We start from the raw sequence: 18,006 nt of genomic DNA, 5'->3' as shown, positions 1-18,006 counted from the left end.
GACAGTGAGGGGGGGCAAATCAAGGATGAGCACCAAGCACCTGTGGTTTGGAAGACATCTAGCCAGACAAGGGACACAAGCGTGGCAGGGGAAGGGAAGCTCAGGCTAGGACACGGGCCCGAAGCTCTGAAGGCAGCCTCAGCTGGAGAGACTGAGGAGCCACCAGCATGTGGGCATACCTGAAGGCACCAGGGTGAGAAAAAAACCAGAGACCACGAAGGAGGAAGGAGTAGCAAGAAAGATGGAGGAAAGCAGAGAGCGATGTCCCAGAGGGAGATCAAAGGAGGTGAGGACTACGATGGGCTCCCAGCCGGGGCAGAGCCTCTGTGTGCAGATGTGCAGACAAGGGCGGGAATGCTGGTGGCTCCTGACAGCCTTCCCTGACCTCTGACACACACATCCCCAACCCCTAGAACATGAAAGGAAAGTCTAAGAAATGAGTAACTCCACAGCTACACTGAAAACAAGAGGCGAGCCACCAGGAATCCTGGAAAGAAAACATTTGAGATTAGATTGAAGATGGAAGCTGCAGCCTCAAATATGCCAGGAGAGGTCAGCTACAGGAGGTGGGAGTGCTTCCAGGGATGTGCTTTGCCCTGGCAGGTAGTGGGGACACAAAGAGACCTAGAAAGGGCTGATGAGGTATCCAGTTAATGTGCCAGATGGGATCAGCAATGGTTCAAGCCCCCTGGGCCAGGTAGTACAGACAGGCTCTGAGGACTGAGGCAGGCAGGCACTGGGGCTGGGGAAACTCAGGAGGAAGAGGGACCCCCGAACCCCCTGGCTGACCACACACCCTGTCTGTCCCTGTCAGTCACTGGAGGCAGGCTGTACGCCTGACAGCCCACTGGTTTCCCCTCTGAGCAGCCTGCAGTAATCAGATACAACATCCCCAGGCAGACCAATAGGGACTCCCAAGGACCAAGGTGAACACATCACCAAGAACCATGTGAGCTATAAGAGAAGCACCAAAATCAAATAACAGAGGACAGAGTTGGCTGCTCAACAACTATAAGATTTTTGAATGAGTGTAGTTAAGATTCCAGAGAGATGTTTGTCAATACTTAATAGAAATCACAGAAACAAACAGTTTCATTCACAATACAAATTCAAAGGATGGGCTGAGCAGCGGAGTACATACAATGAAGAATGAACCTGTGGGCTAGACATTAGAGCCCCAGCAATATCCCAGAATACAGCACCAAAAACACCGAGATAGAAAGGGTGAAAATAAAGCCAATCAGACATGGAGGACAGACAAAAGCCTTGATTCCTGATAGGATTTTCAGACTAGCAATGTGAGGCTTAACAGGAAAAAATTACAAAATCCACCTTGAAAGCTAATGAGGCTCCCCAAACTGTAGAGGGGATAGCACCCCAGAAAGTATCTCTAGACCCCTCAGCTCTGTCTCTAGCCCCTGAGCAGAGCCCCCGTTTGCATACATCCCCCTCCCAGTGTCTGCCTATATCCCACAGGTCCACTCCCCTCCCCAGAATCTGAGCACATCCCACGGGGACACATATCCATCATCCAACGTGTGAACGTTTAGACTCTCTCTTTTAAGGCAAAGGTGGAAATTCAACAAACTGCCTACTCTTCCCAATTTTGATAATGGGACAGAAGCAACAGCCTTTACAGGGAAAAAAAAAAGTGATCTTTATTTTATGTGAGATTATTCTGGGTATTCGCTAGAACAATCAGCTTTTTAATCACAATGAAATTCAAAAGGCAAATACCTGGAGAGGGTGGAGGTTTTCCACACAATGGTGATTTTTCATCCTAGGGAAGAAAAAACATGAGAGTAATGAATTAAGAGTCTCAGCATCTTCTAAAAGTGGATTGGCACAAGCAGGTAGGTCATCGTATATCAAATATTTAAGTACTTTTTTCCCCTTCATTTTGGCTCTTGTAGTTGCTAGTTTGTTTTAGCTTTAGAAACTTTAATATTCACTGTTTCTTTTAAATGAACCGAAACCTTAAGGGTTTTCCCCTCTTGGCAAGTTCTCTGAGCAGCAAGGGAAGTCCTGCTTTCTTCCTGCCTTTTTGTCCACGAGTTCAGTGTCTTTTTTTTTTTTTTTAATTGAAGTCTAGGTGATTTACAATATTGTGTTAGCTTCAGGTGTACAGCAAAGTGGTTCAGTTATACATATATATATTTTTCCAATTCTTTTCCATTATAGGTTATTATAAGATACTGAATACAATTTCCTGTGCTATACAGTACATACTAGTTGCTTATCTATTTTATACATAGTAGTGTGTATCTATTAACCTCATACTCCTAATTTATCCCTCCCCCCATCCCCTTTGGTAACTATATGTTTGTTTTCTATATCTGTGAGTCTATTTCTGTTTTGCAAATAAGTTCATTTGTATTATTTTTTAGATTCCACATATAAATGATATCATATAATATTTGTCTTTGTCTGGCTTACTTCACTCAGTATGATAATCTCTAGGTCCATCCATGTTGCTGCAAATGGCATTTCATTCTTTTTTATGGCTGGGTAATATTCCATTGTGTGTGTGTGTGTGTGTGTGTGTGTGTGTGTGTGTGTGTATACCACATCTTCTTTATCCATTCATCTGTTGATGGGCACTTGGCTATTGTAAATAGTGCTGCATATGAACACAGTATCTTTGCAAATTAGAGTTTTCTCCGGATATATGCCCAGGAGTGGAATTGCTGGATCATATGGCAACTCCATTTTAGTTTTTTGAGGAACCTCTATACTGTTGTCCATAGTGGCTGTACCGATTTACATTCCCACCAACAGTGTAGGAGGGTTGCCTTTTCTCCACAATTTATTATTGGTAGTCAGTCACTGTGTTTACATGCAGGTCCCATGAGTGACAGGCCATCAGTTCACATTCTAAAGCATGTGATATGACTGTAGGTGCTGAGCAGAGATGCACAAAGCAAACTCTAACTGGCCTTTTCTCCTTGGGATATGCAAAAAGACCCCATAAGCTTCAGAGAAGCACGTTTTCAAAGCACTGAGAAAAGAATACAACATCCTCCTTTTCAACCCAAAACTTAAAGGAAAGGGAAGTCTTTGAACTTTTGTTCATTTTTCTACTACACATCAGTCTGATATTAAGTTTCTAATTTCTGCTGAAAAAGTAGATAAGGTTATAAATTAACTCTGCTGAGAAGTCTTTAATTTTTAAACTCCTTTGACATCGCAGAATTAAAAACTTAAGTAGAACTATTTCCATATCTGAAAACTGGTTATTGTCTATTCATTCTACAAAGGAAAATGTAATGTAAGTGATTTCTAATCTCTCAATACATTACATTCATTTTAAACTATGCAAAACATGAGTTTCTTCATGTTTTAAAACTTTATTTTAAAAAACATTCAATGGAAAAGAACTCTTAATGGAAGTTTTTTGCCCCACAAATCACAAAAGTTGTTTTGAAATTATGGTAGAAATTCTATTAATTGAGAAAATCAGTTTTTAAAAAACAATCCTTGGGCTTCCCTGGTGGCACAGTGGTTAAGAATCCGCCTGCCAATGCAGGGGACACAGGTTCGAGCCCTGGTCCGGGAAGATCCCACATGCCTCGGAGTAACTAAGCCCATGCGCCACAACTACTGAAGCCCGCACTCTAGAGCCCGCGAACCACAACTACTGAAGCCCGCGTGCCTAGAGCCCGTGCTCGGCAACAAGAGAAGCCACGGCAATGAGATGCCCGCGCACCACAACAAAGAGTAGTCCCTGCTCACCGCAACTAGAGAAAGCCTGTGTGCAGCAACGAAGACCCAATGCAGCCAAAAATAAATAAATAAAATAAATAAATTTTTTTAAAAAACCAAAAAAAACCAATCCTTACCTTTAAATTCAGAATAGAATGTTTACCATCTGATTAAAAAAAGAGAGAGAAAACTTTGTAAAGCAGAGAAAGACACCTGACACCTCAGAAGAGTACAATCTTAGGCACTCACCTTCTGCAGATGGGCTACACCAGGCCCGGGCAGGCAGCCTTCCCAAGGTCACATGAGAAGTGGGTCCAGAGCCAGGCAGGAGCCCAACTCGGAGATGCTCGTCTCTCCCCGCTGCTCGTTCCTGAGCACCTTCAGCGGCTCACATGATTGCAGAACCAAGGCCAAACTCCTCAGCGCGACTCTGAGCCTTCCCCACCTTCCCAGCACTCCCCCTCCCAGAGCTCTCTACCCGCCCCACCGCCACTCCCCCGATGAGCTGAGGCTGATGCCTCCCCGCCTCCCCGCCTCCAGTAGCAGTCCACTCAGTCAGATGCCGGAGCCTCGACCAAAGGATGTCAGGGTCCGAGCTTCTTGGCCGGGTACTGCTAGGGCACAGAGTGGCACCTCAGGCTGACAGAGTTTGAGGCTTTAGCCTTTAGACAATAATTATCAGCTAGCATTTACGGAGGATGCTGTGCTTCACACATACGACTAAATTTAATCCTTATAAATTTAATCCTTATAAGAACCTGATGAGAGGTGCACTCAAACTGAGTAGAAGTGGGGTTAAGGAACTCACCAAGCCTCTCGCCACCTGGAAATGACAGAACCAAAGCACTGAAAACCAGTGTTTCTGATGTGTTGCCTAAGGATCACTCACATCAGACTCTCCAAAGAGCTTGTTAAAAATACAGACCCTCTGGGGCTCCAGCCCAGAGTCACTGACTCAGAATTTGCGGTTGGTGTGGGGCATTTTCACAAGTGTCCAGGGGCTTTTAATGCCCATCACAAACCAAAAACCACTGGAGGAGCTGAACTCTCTCCCAACCACCACCTGCGTTCCCAGTTCAACACCACCTGTGTTACCAAGTGCGCCAGTTACCACACTGCCTTTCAACTCCAAACCCACCTTTATTGCTGGCTTGTGTTACTGCAGCAGCGCTACCTTGCCAGGTGGCGCAATAATAAACTTCATCAGTAGAGGGCGCAGAAGAGACACTGGAGGAGGAAGGGGCTTGGGTTCCTCATCCCAGAAGGCTGTCTCCGCCCCTCTCTTTCCCTGCGTTCCTCTTTTTCTCTCCCCTCTCCTCCTTTCTTCCCTCTTTCTAGGTGGCCAGCAGCACTTCCCCATGGGTGGCTTCTCCTGGAATTCCCCTGGAGAGGGCAGCTTTCCAGCGAGTTCTGTTAGCAACACACCTCAGCTAACTTCTCCACCCGCCAGTGGGCCGCAGCTGCACCCTCTCCAATGTCTGCATTGGAGATTCTCCAAATGTTTCTTCTCTTGGGGGCTCTCTGTTAACTAAAGAGGGAGCAGCTGTTCCCTCTATCTGCCATTCCTGCATTCTTTAGATTTCTCTCTACTCCTTAGTAGGCAATTCTGTTATAGTCAATAATTCTTTACATTAAACTTTCCTTTTTCAAATCACCATGTACACTCTGTCTCCTGATTGGATTCTGACTGATATATAACACATCAGGCCACAGACAACACAGACATCAGAAAGTGGATGGACACGTATGAACACAGAGATATTCAGGATGTGTTATGATTTTTTAAAAAAGCCAGGTAATAAAATAACATGCATTTTATTCACAGGTGCATTCGAAGTTGTTAAAATTGTACTCTACGGGAGTACAATTATGTGTGTTTAACCTCCTATATTTCTGCATTTCAGTTTTTTTTTTTTACAGTGAGAAAGTATTAATTCTGTAATTTAAAAAGAGATATACTTTTTACTTGAATTGAACATACACATGGATTTCCCACAGGGATAAAATACGCTGGCCTAATCAACTGGCATTTTCTGGCACAGGTATTAGTAGGTTGGCCTTCTGTTTATCAATCAGTCCCCTTGTGAACTGACTTATATGAGAGTCTTCTTGAGCCTAAGCAACTCTGAGGGTCCTGATAAAGCAGTGACTGGTGCCCACTGTATGCCAGGCTTCTCAAACATAAGCCACCTCTTAGGAAACGGAAAACTACCTTTGTCATTTAATGCGCTGAATTCTCTCACTGTGCCAAATGAAACGTACAAGGATGCGCTATTACAAAGTTGTATTATAAACATGTCCATGCACTCTTTCATCCAAAACACCTGCAGTGACAGCCTGCCAGGGGCCAGGACCCTGATCCAGCCACTGGAGCTAGGCTAGTGAACAAGATAGACAAGCTCACTCGCTCATCCTGGGGAGACCACTGGGTATCCTCCCCTCACAGCGCTAGACGTGGGGCGCAGAGAGGAAGGAGCGTGTGGAGCTTCAGAGCCTGAGCCCTGACCCTCCACCCCAGGGGGCCTCTCACGGCTGCCGAATGGACTCCAATGTGAGGGCCTCATGCTTTAAAGATGACCTAACACCCAGGCAATCAACTATTTTCACTGTAACCCAGTGAAAACAAAACTCAGGGATATTCCCACTTAAAATCATGGAACCACAGTATGAAGGTGCAAGGGCTACATGTTCCCCCAAGTTAACCAATATATATTGCCACAAAATGCTTTTTTATATTAAATTTAAAAAATTTATTTTTACCTTTTTCTTGCGTACGCTCTGGTGGAACAGGTGAGCCTGGAAACCCATCTTGTTCAGAAATATTTTCCTCATCTTCACTGTCTACCCCATGTGACGATGGAACCTTTTTGTTACAAAAGACAAAGGAACAACCAACTATGTGATAAGTGCTTCTGTATCAAATTTCTTCCCAACAAACCCAAACGTCTTATTCCATACCTTCTCCACTGCTCCCTCCTCTCTAAGACATAAAAGGACCACACCTGGCAGGGCTGGATGAAATCTCGGGTCCCTCAGGAGAAGCCCAGTGGCAAAGGCAATGCCGCCCAAATTATGCTTAAGCCATCGAGAACTTCACAGCCACCCCCACCCCACCCCCAATGCTACCTGGGCAGCTCGCCTTCCCCATTCCTGCCAGGGACCAACTCAGGAAAAGGGGCTGCCTCTGGCCTGCTCTGCATAGCACCCAGTACCACCCTGCCTTGGTACTGATGCTGTGTATTCATCTCCGCATGGGACAAGACCTGCCGACGAGCCCTGTGACAGCCCTCATCCAGGCAACTGTTTGGGATCGAGGTCCATTACGTCCACTGTGAATGTTTCCTGATGGAATGGAACTCTCCCCTCTGTTGTCTGAGAGCATCTTCTACGTAGGTATCATGAATGGTGGCAGGGCTGCAGAGCTGCCCCTCACAGACCTGTGGGCCATGACTGGGACCTCCCCTGATGAACAGGAGACCACCCCACTGGCAGGGCTCTGGGAGGTGGGGACAGAGGCTGCCCAAGGGGAAGAGCAGTGAACCATGTCTTGTGCAATAAGCTGTGACTGGTGCTCCCTGGCTGGCTTCCCTTCTGCTATCCTGAATAGTATCTTGCGTATGTGATCAGCTTGGCTTAGCTGTGCTGTGCTGCAGGCCGTGGAAGGGTCATCCCCATGGCTGGCAGGGAGGGGGCAGAACTCACTGGCAAGATGCCCAAGAGAAGGGGCATTTCAGAGCCAAAAGCTAAGGCTAGGCCCACCAGGCTCTGGGTACAGGGCTCCAGGGCGACCCAGCTCAGAGCAGCAGAAAGGTCTCCCACTCTACTCATCATTTGAAGGGATTAAAAAGAAATGACCTCTTAGGTTTTGTCTCCTAGGAACCCATCTGCCTTGTTCACCCTGTCAAAGATACATTACGCTACTCACTTTTATCAAGGAAATACGAAACTGCTAGGGGCTTCCCTGGTGGCGCAGAGGTTAAGAATCCGCCTGCCAATGCAGGGGACGTGGGTTCGAGCCCTGGTTCAGGAAGATCCCACATGCCGCGGAGCAACTAAGCGTGCACCAGAACTACTGAGCCTGTGCTCTAGAGCCTGCGAGCCACAACTACTGAGCCCGCGTGCCACAACTACTGAAGCCTGTGTGCCTAGAGCCCATGCTATGCAACAAGAGAAGCCACTGCAATGAGAAGCCTGTGCACCACAATGAAGCGTAGTCCCTGCTCGCTGTAACTAGAAAAAGCCCGCGTGCAGCAACAAAGACGCAACGCAGCCAAAAATAAATAAATAAAATAAATAAACTTAAAAAGAAAGAAAATGCTAAAGATACCCTATTATGGAAAATAATGTTTGGCAGCATCTACTAGCACTAAGACTGATCGTACATATGCCCTATGACCATACATATATCACTCATCAGTATATATGAGCGGTATAGACCCACCAGAAATATACACACATATGTTCATAGCACCACTATTCCTAAAAGCCCCAGTCTGGAAACAACCAAATATTCATCATCAGTAAAATGAACAACTAATTGGATGTTATAATTGTACAACTGGATATTATACAGCAATAAGGATGAACCAACAACTGCTACACACAATGACAGAAGACTCTCAAAAACTCCAAAGAGTACGTACTGTATGATTAAAGTCATAGAATCCTCAGAATAGGCAAAACTAACCTACGGTGATTTTCTAAGATCTAGTCTACTCTTGGAGTCAGGGCAGTGATTAACTCTTGGGGAAGTAGTGAGTCCTCTCTGTCACAGAGGAGGACTTCTGGGGTCCTAGTAGTGTTCTTCTTTTTCTTTTAATCTGGATGGGGGCTAGTTTGTAAAAATTCACTGAGCTGTACACTTATGGCTTATATGCCTTTTGTGTATATTTAATACATCGATAAATAAGCCTAAAGAATTTGTGGCAATATTCTAAAAACACTCTAATTTAAAAGTTTTAATTTAAAACATTTTTTAAACTATTACATACTTCTGAGTAGGAAAATCACCTGGTTACTAAAACAAAAATTGTTTGGGTCCTGAAGGAAGGGAGGAAGAAGCCGGCCAACTCAGCCACGGTGCTGCCGTCAGGGAGGCCAGGAGTGGCCTTTCCCTCATCCGTCTGGAGCCCTGGCCTAAGCTCCTTCATCTTCCTCCTGCTTAGGACGCTAACTCAGATTTTAAAGGGTAAAATGTACATGCTAGAATTTACAGGGTAGTTATCAGAAAAGAAAACAAGCCAGTATAATTTGCAAACTAGTAGAGGGAAAGAAATAGAACTAAAAAAACCATCAATCCAAAAGAATGGAAGAGGAAAAAAGATACAGAGTAATAGGACAAGTAGGAAAAATAAAGATGGCAGATTTAAACTCAAATATATCCGTATAATACGTTAAACATAAAAGAACCAAATGGTCCAGTAAAAAGACAAAGGAAAAGTTTGCCAAACTTGGTTAACAGAAACTATATGCTGCATTGAATTGTAAACATTAAATGGATGAATAGTATGTATGTGAATTATATCTCAGTAAACTTAAAAATAAAAAACAACTAGATGCTATTTACAAGACACAGCTAAACATAGGGATACAGAAAGGTTAAAATTAAAGGATGGATTGGGAATTCCCTGGAGATCCAGTGTTTAGGACTTGGTGCTCTCACTGCCGAGGCTGCGTGGCATGGCCAAAAAAAATTAAAGGTTGGAAAAAAATATCCAAAATATCCAAAAATATCCAAAAAAATAGCACGCAAATATCAAACAAAAGAAAGATGGAGGGGACTTCCCTGGTGGCACAGTGGTTAAGAATCCGCCTGCCAATGCAGGGGACACGGGTTCCAGCCCTGGTCTGGGAAGATCCCACATGCCACAGAGCAACTAAGCCCGTGCGCCACAACTACTGAACCTGCGCTCTAGAGCCTGTGAGACACAACTACTGAAGCCTGCGTGCCTAAATTTAGCCCGTGCTCTGCAACAAGAGAAGCCACCACAGCGAGAAGCCCGCGCACCGCAACAAAGAGTAGCGCCCCCTCCCTGCAACTAGAGAAAGCCCACGCACAGCAATGAAGACCCAACGCAGCCAAAAATAAATTTAAAAATTAATTAATTAAAAAAAAGAAAGATGGAGAATGTCAGATGAAATAGACATTATGGCAAAAAACCTCTTTAGAGATAGAGAGGGTCACTTCATAGTGACAAACTGTTCAATTTACCAGGAAGATATAATTTTAAATTTGTACACACCAAAAAATGTAGTCAGATGCAAAATAATACACATTCTATGATTCCATGAATATAAAGCTCAAAAATATGCAAAGCTAATCTGTGACATCTTCTCTTACTTGGAGGTGAAAGCAAGATATTGGAACACCTGGCAACATGGCAAAGAAGCTGCAGCGTCTAGGTTCCTGTGACTGTGGGGCGAGCCAACTGTAAGAGCCGGCGGTGATTAACCCTGAGGACGCATAGGGTGCAGCCCCAAACGGCACTGGCACCTTCCCAGATGCCCCACCTCAGATCGATGATGCCAACCTAAGAACCCCAGCCCAAAGGGACAGACACTAGTGGTGCAGCAACAGAAGGGTTCACTTAGCTCCACCTCAGGGTAAAGTCCAGGCGAGAGTGTGGTCAGATTGTGCAGTGGACCAAGGACTGACTCTGGGAGGGGCAGTTTTGATTTGTGGGGTAGAGGGACCGCGCGGGCCTGCACTGGGACCTTTGTAAGTCCGACAGCATGCTGGACCTCCCTTGGTTTGGCACGTTATGGTAAGCGAAATAAGCGTTTGTGAATCCACGCCTCCTCACCGCTGCATGGAGGAGACCCCACCGCTGGAGGATGGCAGGGCTCACTCACTCTTGGTGGCTTCTGCAAACTGGCTGGAGTGACAGCTTGGTGCCTGACTTGAGATCCTGGCCTTCTACTGCCACCAACGCGGGTCCAGCTCATGCAGAGGTGCTTGCATTGGTAGAGCAGAGTCAACGGTCTACACGTGCATACACTAACCGTGGACATTCCTATCTGCACAGGGATGTGTGTGTGTAAATGTGGACAGGGAGACTGCAGGCACCGCAGCCCACCCAGCAGTCAGTGCCCCGCTTCTACCTTGCTGAGAGAACCCTGATTTTGTTCAGTGCAAGTGGGCTCCGTCCATAGTAATAGCCAGTAATTGGTCAAGGGATGGGCATGTGACCAATGAACCTCCTGCTGGGAGGCTCCCAGGAAAAAATGTTCCCCGTAATCAACACAGTGCAGCCTGAAGGACCTTGCCCCGCTTCCTCCTTTCTGCAGGAAGAACTGGCTGCATTTGGTGACCTCAGAGAGCAAGCCAAGAGAATCTCAGGTGCCAGTCTTTGACAGGCAGCTGAAACAATTTGGAATCTCCTATCTTTTGATTTTGTTATGTGAGAGAGTTAAAGGTCTATTATTTAAACCTTTTGTTTGCCTATTTGATTATTTGTAGCCAAGAAAACGATATAGACATCAAAGTGACTGCAGAGGCTTGTCCTGGAGAGAAGAGGAGGGATGGAACGGCAGGGTTTCAGGGCAGTGTTTGCTTTATATGCAGTATCAAAAGTTTTTATAAGACATGGGGATTCATGTATACTTGTGTAACAGAAAGAAAATTTTAAAGAAATTAAAAATTAAAAACTGTGGAGAGAGAAGGGGGACATTCCTAATCCTCAACCACAGCAGCCAAAGATTCCCTACCACTCCTTGGCCTCCAGAAGTTTCTAGGGATAACTGGTTTACCCCTGCATGAATGATTCCTCTCTGGATCCAAGGACGTGGAGGACATTCAAATATCCGTTTGTTGGCAGTTGGCTGGATGAATAAATGAACAAATGAATGAATATATGATATTTTATGACAAGATGCTCTGCAAATCCACAAACACAACAAGAGCAAGAAGGTGTGACAGAGGAGCTTCAGTAACATCCTAACAGTGACTTCTTGAAAATGGTAGCAGGCAATTAGACTACACTCTCCTCCCTTAAAACCTGTTGGAATCAATTGAAAGAATGAAAAGAAAAAAAGCAAGCAAGCTTAGTCAATGGCCAGAAAACAGCTACCAAACCTATGAAATGTGGAAGAGAGGGAGAATGCCAGAAGCCGCCAAACTTCCTCAGACGTCAGGTATGCAGGTGCTCCGACAGTCACAAACTGTCACGGTTGCAAAGGTCCACAGTGATTCTCTGACGGGTGCACTGAGAGCAAGGATGTGATGGTCCCAGGAGACGTACTGTAACTCCCACAGGGCGGGCGAAGCTAAAGGGAGACACTTGGGAGAGCCCACCTTTGCCATCCAGAATCCAGCTCTATACTCTCAAAGAAGTTAAAGACAGCACAGTCTGACATGAGGAACCCAAAGAAGAGATCCAGGAGATCAGGTAAAGTGATAAGGCAACAGAAAGATGTGTGAAGTAAATCAGCAGAACTCACAAAAACAAAAGGCAAAATAAAACCAATACAGAGGTAAAAGCTATATGAGAAGCCATAAAACATAGTGACAAAGTGCTGAGAGAGATGAGGATAGACAGAGTAAATCACACAAAGTGAATGAAGCTGCAAAGAAAATGGAGGGACAAGGGATTACAGAAAATATAATAGACATGGAAGACAAAGGATATCCAACAAACGCATAACTAGTGTTCCCAATGGAGAATACAATGAACAGATGATGAAATCAGTCAAAGATAAAATAAAAGAGGGGAGGAAATATTCCCTGAAAATAAAAAAGGGAGATGAAAATCTATGTCTGCAGAACTAAATTATATGCACTAAGTTTCAGGAAAAAAGGACAGAAAATAATAAACACCACGATTAATCCTGGTGATATTACTGAACTTCAAAAGATAAAGAATGAACCTACAAAGGTTATCAGGCAGAAAAATCAAGTGACCTCAAAGGGGAGAAGAAAGGCCTTAACTCGTTCTTTGCTGTCACTCTCAGCAGTCCTCTCAGAAAAGGTTATGTGGTCTCATGCCACCGTGTACCCTTCCTTTAATTAATTATTAATTGTGTGACTGTGGAGTCTGTCTTATACTGATTCTCCAGCACCTAGCACAATACCTAGTACTCAATCAGATGCTCAACAAGTAAGTGTTGAATTATTTACCTACCCAAAGACAGTTTCCTCCCTAACACAGTCCTTTATAGGATGAAGAAGCTGAGGCACAGAGACATTATCAGACTTCCCAAGTCACACAACTGGGAAGTAGAGAAGCTGGGACTTGGACTCAGGTCTCTGTCCGTGGTGTTGCTCTTTCCACTGGGCCCTAGTGTTGTGGGAACTGACCACACATTCACCCACCCCACTTCCCTTGCAGCCTTACTTTTGGGTGGCACCAACAAGACAACTGCTGAAAACAAGACTTGCTTTCCATTTGTTAGGCCATTTCTGAGTGGGTGCACACCTCACATGAAGATGTTTGCCCAAACTACCCTGAAACACAGAGAGAGGCATGAGGTAGAGACTTATATCCAAATTGCCTGATGTGGGTTGGTCTGTTTCCTTATCTTACTAGTTTCGATAAAAAAGAATAAAATTGTAAATTATTTACCTGAGATTATAGAATGTCTATAGTAAAAATAAGGAGGGCAATTTTACTTTTTTCTTTTAAATTAAAACATACCCCATTGGCAGTATCTGCTTCAGAGCTAGTGCCATCTAGTGATTAAACAGCAGTTTTACATGCTCCACACGTCTATTCTTTTCAAAGATATGTATTTTAATCATATAATAAATTTAAGACTACTGGCTCAGTTTCAAAAAAAAGCTCTATGTCTAAGAAATATTCTTGATAGGCACAAGGATTGTAAACACCAATTTAAATTCTAAACAGGGAAAACTGGTTGCCCTGATCTGAATCCTGCCTCTGCCACTGGGTGGTTGGTTGGATGATCTTGGGCAAGTTATTTATCCTGTTTCTTCACACACTTACCGCCAGGGGTGTGAAGTAAATGAAATGGCACGTGTGAGCTGCCTAGCAAATATCAAATGCTCAGAAAAGGTCAATGTGTCTTCCTCCCCCTATTGTACTAATTGTAAGGCTGTGGGAAACTGAAATCCCTTTCCAGCTTAAGGGCCCCTTCATTCATGCCATCTGCAACCGGCCAGGACAATGTCCAGGTTATGATGAGACCTTTCAACTGCAATCAGTTACTAATACTCCACCTCTGGCTCCTGGGCTGTATAGGGAAAGGCTTTCCTGTTGGCTGGAATGTACAGAAACGTGGAGACCGGCACACACATACTGCTGCTGGGAAGGCAAATGGGAATCATTGCTTTGGAGAACAATTCGGCAACATCTAGTGTGAAGAACACATAGGTACACGTACCAAACGTGCAAAGGAATAACCTAAATGTTCATCAGTAGGTGAGTAGATAAATAAATTAACATGTATCCATCTCAAAACTTCAATGCTGAGTGAAAAAGCCGAGAGGTGGAAAGATTGATTCAGTACGGTGACCTTTGTACAATTAAAAATATATATATAGTAATACATTTGTTTATTGACACTTATTTGCAGTAAAAGAATAAGAACAGACTTCTAGAACACATCCCAAATCCAGGAGAAGATGGCTATCCAGGGATGGAGCAGATGGGAGACAAAGATTTCAACCCTAACTGTAATTTTCTTTCTTTTATTAGAAAATCTGAAGCAAAAAAAAAAAAAAACGAAAAACAAAAGATAAGATGTCAATACTCGTTCATTCTGGAGCGTGAGAACACTAACGTGCTATGTTATTTTCTGCTTCTCAGTTTCGGGGGGCTGGGTTATAGAAAATGCACGTGTTCAGCTCTAATAGACAGTGCCAAACAGCTCCCCACAGCAACAGGGTCAACTCCCACTCCCGCAGCATCAGAGAGCTCCTCCACATCCTCACCAACCCTCGCCAGTGTTTGTTGCCTTGCTCTACTTTTCAAATTTTTAAATAAAAAACATTTCCGAGACTTCCCTGGCGGTCCAGTGGTTAACACTCCGCACTTCCAACACAGGGTGCGCGGGTTCGATCCCTGGTCAGGGAAGTAAGATCCCACATGCCGCACGGTGAGGCCAAAATAAAAAAAAAATTTCCATACTGCACATGGGTCCTAGAGCCACCATGACACACTTGCCTAAAAAATAAACTATCTGTTCTGTTAACGACAAAGGAGGTTGTACAGGTCACTATAATCTCTGTCCTCTGAGGGAAATGCGGTAGCAAGCTTTACTTCCAAAATAGTTGAGTGATACAGCTCTATCTGTAACGTGGGTCCAACATACTAGCCAGGAAGTGTGCAGACTGAGGGGCAGTGGGAGCTCACATAGGCCTTTTAGAGCCCCGCAGGCCTCCTTGGGTTCTTGGCAGCTGTCTGCCTGTCCAGTGCTCCTTGCTGTAGAGAAACCTAACTTTGCATGTTGAAGTCTGTATATGCTAGAAAGTGATGGTTAGTTTCTGAAATACTCACATAAGGATTCCTCAAAATAAGTTCCCTAACGCCACTTAAAATGTGATTCAGTATAGTGGAGGATAGTCAATATATTCAATCTGTATATATTATAGTTGGATGCTACAAGTCTATAAGTATACTCACTACAAATAACACATTATAGTGATGGTGAAGGGCTTCCCTGGTGGTGCAGTGGTTGAGAATCTGCCTGCTAATGAGGGGACACGGGTTCAAGCCCTGGTCTGGAAGGATCCCACATGCCGCGGAGCAACTGGGCCCGTGAGCCACAACTACTGAGCCTGCGCGTCTGGAGCCTGTGCTCCGCAACAAGAGAGGCCGCGATAGTGAGAGGCCCGCGCACCGCGATGAAGAGTGGCCCCCGCTTGCCACAACTAGAGAAAGCCCTCGCACAGAAACGAAGGCCCAACACAGCCATAAATAAATAAATAAATAAATATAGTGATGGTGAAAAAGAAAAAAGCGAGAAAGGGAAAAGAAATTATGGTGCTGTCTCTTGCCATTAACGAAACGGCGCTATCCAGTTTCCAAAACCCTGGGAGCAGAGTGTTTAAACCAGGGCACGCGGGCAATGGTGGAGAAATGGGCTCCTTCAGCCTCTCTGGACCTCGGCCCCCCCATGTATGATGGGGCCGTAAACGGAACCTACGTCACCGAGACAGCAGGAAATCAATGCACGTGAGAGTTTGATTTATAGACTCCCATAGGGTAAGCACTCAGAGAACGTCTGCTGCTAAGGAGAGGCGAGTGACCATACTCCTCTCGTCAGGCATGAATTTGAAGAAACGATGCAACGTACACATCGATACAGAAAAGTGACAGGAAAATTAGCTTTGGGGGTGTCAAAGGAAAGAGCAGGATGACCAGCATCGGATGGAAACCTACGTTAAGAATGTGAAGATGTTTATCTCTGTTTTTGAAGGACTTGTCTTGAAAGATAAAGGAAAGAGTTTCGAATTTTAGCCTAACAAGACAGAAAATGAGACTGGACATGTTAAAAAGAAATAAGCCCCCAAACAAAAGCCATCAACTGCCGAAGAGAGAAAAGGAAAATCCTTACTAATGCACTCGACACAACTGACTCTGAGCTAATGTCAAGGTGCAGAAGAAACGCTGGAACGATACAAGCACCTGATTTCTGTGTGGCACGGCATAAATGGCGTCGCTGAGGCTTCCCTCTTCTTTGCGAGCACTTGTGTCCCCCGACTCCCTGTGGCTGCATGACAGGTGCGTGTCAGTGTCCTCTTCCTCCTCGTAGCCCAGCATTTCAAAGGATGGCAAAGAAGATCTTCTTCCCGTCTCATTCTGCCTATGTGGTCTGTATTAGAACATTCAAGAGCAAAATAAACAAACAAGCCACTTAACGCTTCACATAGGTTCATATACGTGTATTAAATGCACTGCCTCAAGCCCCACTGTAAAGTATTACAACCACATTACAAAATATACAGACGCTAAAGGGTGATATCATCCACAATTCCACCTCTTTGTACACTGTTAGCATTTCTTTCTAGCTTTTCACCTAGGTTTTCATAGTTATTATCTCTGCATACATATACAATTTGCCTCCTCGTTAACAAGTTTTTAAAGTCAAAAGGTTAGGTTCATACACCAGTTTTATCACCCGTTCCCCTTACATAGGTTTTTACCCCAATTTTCACCATCATAAATAACCCTGTAATGAATGTCAATGTGCAGCAAATCTCTTCTGTATTGAGGATTAGTCCCATAAAACAAACAACCATATGGAGAACTGCTGAGTCAAACAGTATAAACACACACACACGGAAAGTACACCACCGACAGCAGGAACATTTTGTGGGTCCACACGCGTCCACGCAAAATCATTTCCCCAACCTGCAACTATGTTGGTAATAATTTTCTAAAACTTGCCAAAATAATTGAAATCTCACTGTAAAAATGTGCATTTCTTCCTGAGACGGGCTATTTTTCCATGTATTTGGATGTGAGCCCTGGCTCCTCTACTGCGAATTGTCTGCTCATGGCCTTTGTCCATTTATCTACTCTGCTTCTAGTAAGTCCATTCCAATTTGAAATTAACTTTTCCATCTACTAAAATTAAAACCCTGACTTTGTATTTACTATAAATATTTTTCCTATTCTATAGATCTTATTTTGACTATAAATTTTTTTAACATACAGATGATCAAAAAAAAAATTTTTTTTTAACCTTCCAAATTCTTAGCTTGGAAGTACACAGCAGGCATCTCTCTCTGAGAGGTTTGATAAGATTGGATACAGGATTTCATGGTCTTATTTCTATGTATATAAAAATTAGTCCTTTCATTCAATAAGAATTTGTTTTGGTGTATGAATTAGGAAAGGCTCAAAGCTGATTTTTTTCTAATACTGCTAATGAATATACTGTTGAATCCTTTCCTTTCCCTTTATCTGTGGGGCTGCCTTTATTAAAGATTCAATATGCCTGGGCTTCCCCGGTGGCGCAGTGGTTGAGAATCTGCCTGCTAATGCAGGAGACACGGGTTCGAGCCCTGGTCTGGGAAGATCCCACATGCCACAGAGCAACTAGGCCTGTGAGCCACAACTACTGAGCCTGCGCATCTGGAGCCTGTGCTCCGCAACAAGAGAGGCCACGATAGTGAAAGGCCCGCGCACCGCGATGAAGAGTGGCCCCCACATGCCACAACTAGAGAAAGCCCTCGCACAGAAATGAAGACCCAACACAGCCATAAATAAATAAACTTAAAAATAAAAAAATAAAAAAAAAAAAAAGAAAATAAAGGCAGAAAAAAATTAAAAAAAAAAAAAAAAAAAAAAAAAGATTCAATATGCCTGCAAACACTAGGTTCACCTCAGGGTGTTCACGTGC

The 18,006-nt window shown here is 44.2% G+C and overlaps 1 protein-coding gene across 4 annotated transcripts in view; it reads right to left on the bottom strand.

The window, feature by feature from the left end:
- Positions 1 to 18,006, bottom strand: part of CEP89 (centrosomal protein 89) — a 76,926-nt gene that overhangs the window by 48,629 nt on the left and 10,291 nt on the right. For all 4 annotated transcript variants that reach the window (XM_059905055.1, XM_059905056.1, XM_059905057.1 and 1 more), the window contains 4 exons: positions 16,287 to 16,473; positions 6,463 to 6,565; positions 3,840 to 3,868; positions 1,738 to 1,780 (listed from right to left, as the gene is read on the bottom strand). In XM_059905055.1, the coding sequence (XP_059761038.1) occupies positions 1,738 to 1,780; positions 3,840 to 3,868; positions 6,463 to 6,565; positions 16,287 to 16,473 (362 nt within the window). The remainder of the gene's footprint in view (positions 1 to 1,737; positions 1,781 to 3,839; positions 3,869 to 6,462; positions 6,566 to 16,286; positions 16,474 to 18,006) is intronic.

Source organism: Balaenoptera ricei, chromosome 19 (assembly GCF_028023285.1).
Source record: "Balaenoptera ricei isolate mBalRic1 chromosome 19, mBalRic1.hap2, whole genome shotgun sequence".
Taxonomy (NCBI): domain Eukaryota; kingdom Metazoa; phylum Chordata; class Mammalia; order Artiodactyla; family Balaenopteridae; genus Balaenoptera; species Balaenoptera ricei.
This window is presented reverse-complemented; position numbering and strand designations above follow the sequence as displayed.